This window comes from Vidua chalybeata, chromosome Z, assembly GCF_026979565.1.
Source record: "Vidua chalybeata isolate OUT-0048 chromosome Z, bVidCha1 merged haplotype, whole genome shotgun sequence".
NCBI classification, from domain to species: Eukaryota; Metazoa; Chordata; class Aves; order Passeriformes; family Viduidae; genus Vidua; species Vidua chalybeata.
The window spans coordinates 60,978,167-60,990,305 of record NC_071570.1 but is presented as its reverse complement, the minus strand read 5'-3'; the positions used below and the strand labels follow the sequence as shown (position 1 = coordinate 60,990,305).

General features: G+C 33.8%; 1 protein-coding gene across 1 annotated transcript in view; it reads right to left on the bottom strand.

The window, feature by feature from the left end:
- The window catches only part of ADGRV1 (adhesion G protein-coupled receptor V1), a 271,213-nt gene that overhangs the window by 225,379 nt on the left and 33,695 nt on the right, over window positions 1–12,139 (bottom strand). The window contains exons 21-29 of the mRNA XM_053931503.1: window positions 10,398–10,771; window positions 8,392–8,568; window positions 6,665–6,845; window positions 5,855–6,057; window positions 5,071–5,200; window positions 4,063–4,143; window positions 2,638–2,777; window positions 1,623–2,232; window positions 494–709 (exon numbers count right to left, since the gene is read on the bottom strand). Of these exons, the coding sequence (XP_053787478.1) occupies window positions 494–709; window positions 1,623–2,232; window positions 2,638–2,777; window positions 4,063–4,143; window positions 5,071–5,200; window positions 5,855–6,057; window positions 6,665–6,845; window positions 8,392–8,568; window positions 10,398–10,771 (2,112 nt within the window). The remainder of the gene's footprint in view (window positions 1–493; window positions 710–1,622; window positions 2,233–2,637; window positions 2,778–4,062; window positions 4,144–5,070; window positions 5,201–5,854; window positions 6,058–6,664; window positions 6,846–8,391; window positions 8,569–10,397; window positions 10,772–12,139) is intronic.

Below are 12,139 nucleotides of genomic sequence, written 5' to 3'. Positions count from 1 at the left end.
TTTATGTACCTTCTCTATGGCAGGGACCAGCTGGCAAAGTTTATGTTCCATTTTCAGAAGTTCAAGTCTCCTTGGGTTTTGATAGATTTTTCCATATTTGATTTACAGCTAAGTTCCCAACTCTCACTTCCTCTCCAGTAAGCTCAACTAAGCAATACATGATGGGTTTAAATACGTACATGGGACTAAATTGTTTTTACACATACCACTATAGCATTTTACGGAGTGGGGGGCAAGGAGGCGTTTAAGTGGTGTTGTGCTAAATAAACAAACTAAGTAGACAAACATCCCAATTCTTTCCCTCATTTCACTTTTAGGTTCTCCAGTGATAAAGCGTAAACTTTCCCCTAGGTCTTAGATTCATATTTGCTAAGCACAGTCAGTGCCTTACTACTTTATATTTCATACTTGTTAAATAACAGAGCATTCATTACACACTTGTTTGTTTCAGCTTTAACAAAGGCTGCATAATTCTGCTATGCTGCTTTCTTACCAGCTGTTGCAGTTATTGGCACAGCTTTAAATTTCACAGAAACATCTGAAAATATTCCCCCAGTTCTGGTCACATTAATGATTGGTCCAACATGGTTTTCAGCAACTCGCACAGCTGAAGCTGAAAGCTGAAGTGTTCCAAAAGCATCATCATTGGCATTGATAATCACATGAGCTATTGTCTCACCCACTAAACCAAGTCGAGGAGAATTTAGAACTGAAATATAAAGAAAACTTAGTGAGCGGTACCTGAAATGCTTACTATTCATGGCTATAGAGTTCATAGGCATACATATGAGTTTAGCTGTCTTTAGTTTTCATGGAAATTACCTTTTTTACAATTGGACAATGCATAATTACAAACCACATCAAAATACATGTGTTAAAATTATGTTCTAGCAGAAAATCTGAACACTATTCTACTATGCTGTGGAGCATACAAGCCATAATTTTTTTTGAAAAGAAGAAGTACTGTGAATTTATTTATTTATTTATTTAACCATAGGACTAATTGTAAGATCAATACAGTTCAGAATAATTTCAGTTTTACTCTTGATATGATGAAATATAATAAGATTTCAACTCCAAGTGGAATTATATTTGAAGTTACCCCTTAATATGTAAGCAAAGGCAACAATTAGACATGCCAAGAATCTCTGAAACACAAATCAGGCTGTAATGACCTGAATTTATCTGAATGAGAAATTAAGTAAAAATTGTCAACACTAAGAAAGCAGCATGTCACTAATTCTACATCACTTTTTTTTTAATAAGACTTTTTTGTATTTTAATTTAAAAAACTAGCTTAGTTATTTCCTACTACTGACCTTCCAGAAATAATGCTAAATTAGCAGGTATTAGTGCACAAACAAATACTGTAACATATTTGGCCCGAAACACTTTTCATAAGACAATGCAAAAGAGATAAAAAAATATTCATGATTTTCCAATAAAATAGTGCCAAAGGAAATAAATGTCAACAGGCACAAGTCAGGTAACTAAGAGATATCTTAACTATACAGAGTTTGGCAGAGGTAAAGAGTTTTTAATTTGTCTTGCTGCAGTTTCTCCTGTTACATATAAATACAAACCTTTATAGTTAAATTGTAGGTTTTATGTAAGACACTTACTTGGCCGATCCTGAACTTTCTTGATCAAAACAACACTGCTTAGCTCCACAAAAACAGATTCTGACCTCTCAGGATCATCATCATCCAAAATAGGCAAGGATATTGTGGCCTCACTTTCATTGGTTGCAAAGATCACATAACCTGTAATGGGTATATAGTCTTTTCCCTCTATTGCTCTGACAACATCAGGTGGAAGAAAGGGCGACTTTTCTTCATCACCAATAGTTCTGTATTTCACCATTACTGTACCAAAGAGACCACCACATCTTACAACTGTCAGAGAGACATTTTTTGTTTTTTCCTCTACTTTTATTGGTCTGTTTTTTTCAGAAAAGATGAAGACTCCATATGGATCATCATTTGCTAAAATAGTTAATGTTGCATTAGTATGATATCCAAGATGACCAAGGGAGACATTGATGATCAAGACTGAAAACATCTTATCCAATTCGGGAACATCATCAGGAGAAACCTGTAATGTAATATTTGCTCTCACTTGGCCAACGTCAAATGTTACATTCCCAGCTGTAGAGATCAGGTCGTTGGTGAGATCACAGATTATGATCCAGTGCAATGTCACCTGAGATAAGGTCCCGTGACTCCTCACAACCTAAGAAAAACATATAAAGATCTGCATATTTTTGTTCTATGAGAAAGAAACAGAAGTGTGAAATGCAATTAAGCAAAGACATAACATGATGAATTAAAGATATGTCTGTGTTTTAAAAACATGTAATTTTTATTATCTTAGCTCTGCAGAACTTGTATTATTAACACTTATTTTAAGATAGTAGTCCCTTGATTCTAAATAAGTAGGAGATTTTAAGTTTTTGTATATTATTATAGTTTCAAGCTGAATAATATGCATTAGCAAACACTGCATAACTAGAAAAAAAAATGTTCATGACAAAGTTGTTATAAACTCTATAGCCTAATGACAAAAGCATCAGAGAACACCAGTAAAAAAAAGACAGAAGAGTACAATGCAGCAATTTTAGATTCAAAGCTTTCTAACCTGCAGCACAACATTGCTATCTCCATCTTCAGGCTCAGTTCCATTCACTGAAAGGGACTCAGCACTGAACTCAAATACACCATGAGCATCATCAGAAGCCTCAATAGTCACAAGGATGTGGGATGCAATTCCCAAGCTAGCTGTTAAATGAGAGTTCCAAAACGGGTTATTTTTATCTCTCATGTTTTCTTACATAAAAGAAAGCAGCTGAAGAAATATGCTACAAAAATACAAAAGAGTATGAAGTATCTGTGCTGTTTATATTTGTTTTTTTTTTTTCTTTTTTCAATGCATAGCAACTCCCTGTACGGAAAAAGAGCTGACTTTCAGTAAGTCAATCCTCTCAGTCCCTCTATGGAACTATGCAACCAAAAAAAGTATTATATTAAGGGAGGAACCAAAATAAAATTACAAGTTTAATGAATGAAAATGGAGCAGCATTTAAGATAGTGAGTTGTACTGTAAACAACACTATAAGAGGAAAGACAAGATAAATGCAGATCTTACCCTGACATAAGCCAGAATGAAAGAAAAATATAACAAAAAAAATAACCAAAAAACCCCACCAAATCAAGTAAATTCTATTTCAAAAGATATTGTCTTGGGTGACATAACTTGCTGCTCAGAGAGAAAAAAAAGACTCTGGCACTTAAGGAAACCATTCCTGGAAACAAATAAAAGGGAAACAGAATGTCAAAGAAAACAATAAAAAAGAAAAAAAAAAAAGAAAAAAAGAAAAAAAGTAAAAATATTACTCTATTGGCATATGGGTGCTCATATAACATTTTTACGTCTGCAGGTTTTCATTTGAAGTCCTATATGCATAGGGTTTTCCCATATATTGTATGTTATTTCTTCATTTGGTATTTTTTATCAATATTAAATTATCATTGTTTTCCCCACATTATGACATATATAGAAACATGAAGAAATGAAAGAGGAAAAATGAAAAAAATCAAATTATTTCATTAAAAAATCTAACACAACTTACTTTTCTTTAAGAGTATTTTTGCCATGAAGGGCAAAATTATACATAGAATACTATATCATATAGTATCAAAGTATACAATCAGGTAGTTTTAAAATTGCCTTCAATTTAAAAAGTACCTTTGCTTTTTTCTCCCAAGAAAATTTGACAAAGCCCAGACCAAGATAATTTTGTAAGCTTTAATTCTGAAATTGCTATATTATGTTTTACAACAATATAGTTTTACTTATATAAGAGCCTGTTGTACTCTACATTAAACACTGCTAGTGAAATTACATCTAAATTAAAATGGAAAAGAATTTTTTTTTGGTAAAATTTTATGTTAAATCTAAGTTAATAATCTCTAACTGCACATAAAGAAAGTTGTATCAAGCATAATAATTTATGACAGCTACTACACTCATAAATAAAATATAGGATTAATCAAAACAGCTTACCATGTTGAGGGACAGTTGAAAGGAAGAAATCCATGTTTCCATCACCACTACCACTTCCATCATTTCTAAAGAGCTCAGCAACTTTAAGATGACAGACATACAGATATATACACATATATACATTTATAAATAAAAGGAAAGCAGAAAGTAATTCAAACATTTCTGGACAACACAAAAAGACAGAGGTGTATTCTAGGATAGTGTCAATTTTCAAAATGAAAGTATACAGTATTTCTGCTAAAAGCCAGAAAAAATACTGAATTTGCTACCTCTTGTTTAATTTATTGCACTGGAAAGAGCAAAAGGAAGTCAGAAGGAAAGAAAACACATACAACTTTTATCTTTTTTTTTTCCCTTTCTTTCTGTGTTCCTTCTTTCTCAGTCCTACTAGAGAAATTAGATATGGGGCAAGAAGAGGCAAGAAGTGGCTAGACCCTGTGAAATGCTTTTACTCTAATATTTTCTCACAAATCAAAAACTTGTGTCAGAAAGTTGAAAAAAAATCGCAGCTTAACTGATGGAGCCTTTATTCTAAGTTTTGTGCTTGCAATGGTGTTGGAAAGCACCAAAAAATTATTATTAATTTTCTAATGCTATAATCCATTTAAATAGGTCATGAGCCAGTTTATTGCCATTTTTCCAATTTCACTCAAGTGGTAGATAAAAAGTACACCTTTGGCTGTTAAACCATAAATACTGAAATCTATTAAAAAAAAAGAATTTTTTTTTCTTACATTACTTTATTTCCTTCTATCAACTATGCAATTATGTAATTTAAAAAGCAGCAATTGCCTTTGAATGCATGGTAGTAATTAACTTTCTTTGACATCTGATTGTTTACATCAGTGATTAACAAAACATCTGAAGGACAGTTTTTTCCTAAAAAAAATTGCTGCTTTCTGGAGGGTGTGTCTTCAGAAATAACATGGAAATAGTTCACAAGGTTAGATTTCAAAAGATGAATAAAGACCAAAAAATACAACCACTGGGTTCATATATGTGCCTTACCTCCTCCCTCTGGGTTCAACAGCTCCACTTTAAAAGTTTTTTCTAGTTCAGGAATAGAATTGTCAGTGATGTTAACAGTAATGTACTTGTATCTTTCTCCAGGCTGAAATTCCATTGAGCCCCAAACAGCCTGAAATATGACAGGTCTTCACAGTTTTGTTCAAGTTTAGTGCTTTCATCCAAATGAAAAAAGAAATACAACCTCAATTCTTTTTCTCTTTATCAAAATATCTACATTTCTTCACTTCAATTTTTAAAAATCTGCTGAGTCTTTGTTTTAAGAAATAGCAGTCTAAATTCACTGAATTATGAGCATCTTCATTTATCTACATTTTTCTGCACACAGCAGACAAGAAAACAGATACTTATAAGCTATGTTGTTGAATATGTACAAATCCTAGTAAGTACAAATATAATCTTCACCTGCATATGCACTTGTATGGTCATATAAAGTCTGATATACTTAGAAACAATAGACAATATACATTCTTGCTGCACTGATAATTTTCTTAAGGATATCAAAATCAAACCCAGAGGTTCTCCCAAGAAACACAACATGCTGCACAGAAAGGAGGCAAAATGCATATAGTGAAACCACTATAGTTTTATAGTGATTTTATAGTGATCATAGTGATTATTATGCATCTATCACAGCATAATAAAACAAACTGTTTCTGTGAAAAGAATCACAGCAGCGCTAAAATATTAAAACCGACGTCTACTTCCAGGACAAATAGCTTTAATTAAATTCTAAAATAATTACACACCTTGGCAATATCCATACCTGATAATCTTTAGGACTGAAAGCTGTAAGTGGCACTGTCTTGTATTCCATAAGAACTGTTCCAAGAAGCCCTTGTGCACGAACTACCAATAATCTGATATGTCCAACTTCTTCTTTAACGGTGATATGAGGCACAGCAGAGGCTGGCAGAATCATTTCATCACTGGGCTGAGGAGGTGGCCCCACTGAGAACTGCAGTAGACCTGAAAGACAAAAATTTTTTTTTTCATGGCTTCTTATAAAAAATTCAAATTATAATAATAAAAATAAACAAAAATATTTATAATATCTATATTTAATGTTTATGAAATTTTAAACATATTAAGATGCCTTTAGGACTCAATCATGTTATTTCCAGGAATGTACTATGTACCATTTTCTCTCTCACTGATATTCATGTTAGTCTTAAAAAAAAACATTTCACAAGAATGAATTCAACACTTCCCAAAAGAACCCAAATGTCATAATATTGGGAACTAATTGGTATAATAATAGGCATGCTTAAATCTCTCTCTCTGTTACAAATTCTCATTTCACAAAAATTACCATAAAATCAACAACATGCAATGTGTTTTTCTTGCAAATGGGGATGATCCCATGTTCGGTCCAGGCAGCTTTAATTCCCTTTTTGTAGTATTCTCAAGAGTCAGTAATTTGACTTTCATTCTTGTACAAAAATTATGAATTAATCTCAAGTTAGATAAAGTGTAATTGCTTCCTCATCTATCTAGGCTAGGAAAATTTTTTACCTCTTGAGCTAGAAATATACATAAATCTGCAATAAGATTGTATCATCTTCAACATTGTTACCATATGGGTGGTCACTGGCTTTAATGCTGATATCAGTAGTTTCCTTTTCTGGATCTATACTTGCTCCACTCGTAGGAGTTGAACCTAGTTTTCCATCTCCAGACACTGCAGAGACTAATGTCACACGGAAATATTCATTTAGCTCTGGAATGTCATCATCAATAACATGCAAATTTAAGACCTAGAGAAGGACCAAAGCATGGAGAAATCAAAGTATGCAACATACATCCCTTAAGAGTTTTATGACCCTTTTAAACAATTAAGATTTTAGTCAATCAGCGGTATCTGCTGTTCAGAAAGAAATGTAGAGAACATTACTGGCCTCCACATAATTTAACCTTATAAGTTTAGAATACCAATTGCAAAAACATCTTTACCAAGCTGTCAGAGACTTTACAGCAATTAATCTAATTTAGAGAGCAAATGAAGTGAGCTTTTAATCCCAGCTGACACTTGAGGTTACAAATCATACTACCATGTAAAATAATCTGCTCTGCATAGGCTATAATATTAATCTCAAACTATTTCAACTTCCTATATATCATGATAAGATTTGACAAATATATAGGAAAGAAATTGTAGGTAACTGATGTAGAGCCATGGGAATAAGCAGTTTAAAAATGTCAATGGTAATTCTCTTAAGATTTTTCACCTGGTGAGCAACTGCTCCCAGTCTGTTTCTTAGGGCCATGTCCATTAGGTCCTCTGTATGTAGACTGTATATTGGACCACACAGCAATGGAGCAAGAGGGTTCACCAGGTCTTTTCCACCACTTTATAAAATAAGTCACGCCTCATACATGCTGCCAGACTGGAAAAGCTTGGCAAATTTAACTTTAAATGACTGTATGTAATGCAGTAAGACATTTCAGTAGAGAATTAAAGCTGAATAAACTGCCAGGTATAACCCTGTTTTCCAAAAATCACAAGTTTTTGCCAAGCTGTAATCATTTACATTGTTTAACTGGGACCGAATCCACAGCTCTAAGTCACTGGGATATTTTCAAATTATGTCAGTAGGTTTCACTCAGTCCCTATTGAATTCAACAGAATGACAGAAGCAAAATTAAAGACAGTATTTTCTACTATCAATCCACCCTTTCTATTTAACAAACACTAATAGAAAACACTTATGAACTTCCTACAGTATTGTGGTCCCACACCTCTTTTTCAAACAAACGTGAAATACCCATGCTGTGGGCTAGGGTCAAATTCACAGAAATAGATTAATGAAAAGAGACAGAATGTGGCTAACAGTTGCAGGACATTTGATTACAGCAGTGAAGTTGACTGCTGTCTATTTCTACATGCTATCTACATTGTTGTAGAGATAAAACTGATATCCACAATTCAGATCAAAACCTGATCATATTCCAATTTCAGAAGTCACTGGATCCATGATTCAAGCCCAGCACTACCTATACTTGAAGTATATGTATAGATGTAAATATATCTAATATATATGCAAACATATCTTATGTGCAATTATTTGCATTTAAGCATTCATGCATGCACAGTAATGCCTGAAGTGAGATGCACACAGGTATATAGGTATTTATCTAAACACTCATTAGATGCCAAAGATAGAAAAACCCCTGCAAAATGTAATAAAAGCCATGTGAAGAAAAGACTCTTTAGTATGAAAACCAGTCAAGCATCCTCAGAAGGTGTTGTCCAGCACATTTGCAAAGGACAGGATGAATAGTTAATAGGAAGGTAGGGTTTACCTCTGATCTCTGCCAAGGAAGGAATGTGATAGTGCCACTGCTGTTAGAAAAATCGCTAACAGAGTAATTAATGCCCCTGGAATCAACCTGTGAGATAATGTAATTTATATACACATAGTCTAGGGCGCCCCTTGTTCGCTCCACGACACAGGATATAGTGGAACCCTCATCAGCAGCCTGAAAGAAAGCAAGAAATTGACATAGTTGTTATGATCAAAATAAATCAAAGGAATAAATGTAAAAGGTTGAATTCTCTAATTCTATTCAAATGTTCAGCAATTCTTTATAGCTGTCATGTTACTTTCAGCACTTTTGGAGTGATAGGAAGCTGAAATTGATGTTGATGGTGGTCAGAACAATCTTAATGAAAATTGCAATAGCTTCTAGCATCTCCCTGAGGTCAGCCAGAAACTGTACCCTGCTGTTTCTTTTGGACACAAAAAAGAATCAATGTTTAAAATGTGTACATCAAAAGCAAAAGACTATACTCTTTTATATTAACATTAATTTTTTAAATGAAGATTTGGATTTCTCCTTTCCCTGACTAGAAACACTATGGGGGGAAAAAAAAAGATACATTTAAATTAAACTATACTATTATGATTCAGGGAAAACTGAAGAACTTTTTGTGCTACAGTACTCTTTGCAATTTTGTCTTCACAAAGAACATGTCCTTAGCAGCAACAGTTTCACACATTTGGAACAAATCAGGCATTGATACTGGCGAAGTGTATTAAAAAAAATATGATCAACAAACTAAAATAGAAAATAATTTTATTTGAAAGTTATCAGAATGACTAAAGCTATCTTAAGCATTAGATAAATTTCAGAGTGGCTTTATAGCACAGTACAGATATGCCTTCAGTTGCTTAACGGACAGATACAGACATAAGGAGATTAAACTACTGATAAAACAATGCTGTAAGATAAAGGTGAAATAATTAACATGCCACGTAAATTTTTAATTTTGCTTCATGGTTGGCTGCTGATCTGTCACATCACAGAATTATCAGTAGCTTTGGAAACTGAAGGAATCTATTACGGTAGCAGATGGTAGGCACCTGGAAAGCAAACTGAACCGAACCAAAAACTATCATCACTCAGGCAAGATGATGGCCTTCAAACCCATCATAAGGACATCAGATAAAAAGGATGCACTTAAGAGGTCATAAGAGCTCCCAAACTGGAAAGCATTATGAATTTTTTCCAAAATAATATAATAATAATAGAAATGAGTATCATGTCTTTCTACCTCATAATGATTGAAAACTAAAAATTAATTATGTTTATTTCAATCCCCTCAAAAAAAGATTCAAGTTTATATACTGCAGATATGGTGGTCACCACCATAGAAAATTTAATGTTTAAAAACAGCAACTTCCAGCCAGTATTAACTGAATTCAGATCAAATATGATGATGAAAATGCTGATAATTTAATTATAAGGGAGGGAGAGACTGGAACAGAACCCAAGAGAAACAAGTGCTACACACCACAATCGCTCACCACGTGCTGACCAATACCCAGCCCATTTCCAAACAATGACCAACTGCCTTCCAGCTAACTCCCCCAGTTTATACACTGGACTATTTACCAAACCATCCTTTTGATATTAACATTATTCTCGTCTTGAATCCAAAACACAGATCTGTACCAGATATTAAGAAGAAAAAGAACTCCAAGACAACATCAGGTTACAGTCTCAGAAGTTACAGAAATAGAGGAAAAAACCTGTTCTAGGAAATTTGAAGCCTTAGTCTTCTGTTTATGTAATAAAATAAATTTTCTCAATGAAAAATAATTTGGGGGGATTTAAAAAAAGTAATATTGGCAATGTTAGAGTGACTAAGCCTGTATAAACAGAATTTAACACAATTCCAAATTCTAGAAAATTTTGACTATAAAAATTAAAAATGTAGAATCAAGGCCCTTCAAAGGTTAGTTAGCTTTGCCATTAGTTTGATTGTGTCTAAAATTTTCCTGTAGTTTTCCTTATGAGAATCTTACCTCAGGAATACACGCTCCAGTGAAGCCAAATAAACCATTAGCATTATCACTTTTCTGTATTCTTAATCTTGCTGTTGTATTTTCTTCTGAAATTCGAGCTCCACCACACACAGAAATGAGCTTTAGGATGAATAACTCCTCTCCTTCTTCCTCTTTGTCATCCTTTGCAGACACAATGAATGATTTATTGGTTTCTCCTTGACGATACTCCAAATATCCAGAGACAGGGTGTACGTCACTCTTTGCAGGAGTTGCATGAAGTTCATAGATCTCTGCTTGTGTCAGTTTTCTCTCATAAAGTCTTACATCCTGCATTAAACCTGTGTACCTGCTGTTGCCATTGATTCCTGCTCCAATTCTCACTATTCCTGGACCTGAGAAGAAAATTAGAATTTTTCTCATGTTACTGAGGCTTTTTTCAAAATAACTAATATATGTAATTATTTAAAAGTCTATGGTAACTTGTTTACTGTCCCTGGGTTAGTAATCATATTGATCTTGAAATGGAGACTGGGAGGCTCCTGAAGCCTCATCTCAATGTTACAGGTAGATCATTACAAGTCAAATAATTCCTTCCTAGTTGGTTCATGCTTTTCAACCTACTAATTTTATCTGCACATTGTCATCGTCCCTTATCTTAATGAATCTTGGAAACTTCTCTCTTTCCATTAAAAAATTTCAGAGCCAGCTGCAGCCCGTCTCAATTTTGTTTTTCCAAACACTTGCTTTACACATTTTGTATCTTTGTATATTTAATGTGTCCTCTGCTAGGACAGAGAATTAATTCTGATGATCAGAGTATTAGCCACACAGGACATGCTTGTACCCTTATGCACTAGAAGAGGGGCTTAAGAAATGCAGACCCAGTTCCAAGCACTTTTTACAACTGCTTTATCATTTCTTTCTCTCCAAAAAATTATTCTACTCAGCAAATCAGAGGATGACAGTTCCCTTTTTCACAAATATACTAAGCTGGTAGCTCATATTCATTCCTATCACTCTAAAACATAGAGAACATATCTCTTCAGCTGTTTTATGATTTTGGAAGGAAATGTGCCACTGAGTGTCACTTCTCGAAACAAGTAACCACAACTGCTAATGGTCCCAAGACACAAGGCAGACAAAGGTGAGAAAAGCCAGGCTACAGTACCCACTGTAGTATCCAACATTAAATGGTGAGAGATTAAATCCTTAGCTTACACTTGTAGTATCTCCAGACAGAGCTTTATGTTTGTACACATATATGTAGATATTATATGCAGTTAACATCACTGCATGTTTTTAAATTTTCCTTCTTTGATTACAGAGGAGCCAGGACTCAAGAATTTGATAATGATACACTGCCTATCCCCATGAAAGAAAACCTGTGAAACTGATGGGAAGAGAAAGAAAGGAAAAGGAGGAGATTAGTGCTATGAAAAAAAATTTTAAAAAGCTAATGGAAGGGTGAGGAAATGCAAAAGAAAGAGTAAACGTAAATGTATTTCCACCATACAATACCTGACTTTGTAAAGAAATTCTTGTGATGCTCACTGCTATGCTAATTGAGTGTAAAAGTCCAAATGGTTATGTATGACTAAGACACATCTGGGAATACAAGTTAGAGGAACTGAAGTACATATGCTAATGTTATTTGGAACATCATTAAACATATGGGCAAAATTTTCACATACTATGTAAATACACGCTTAAGTAAATCTAAACCCTAAAAATTCTATTGTTTACAAAGTAGTGGTTTAGCT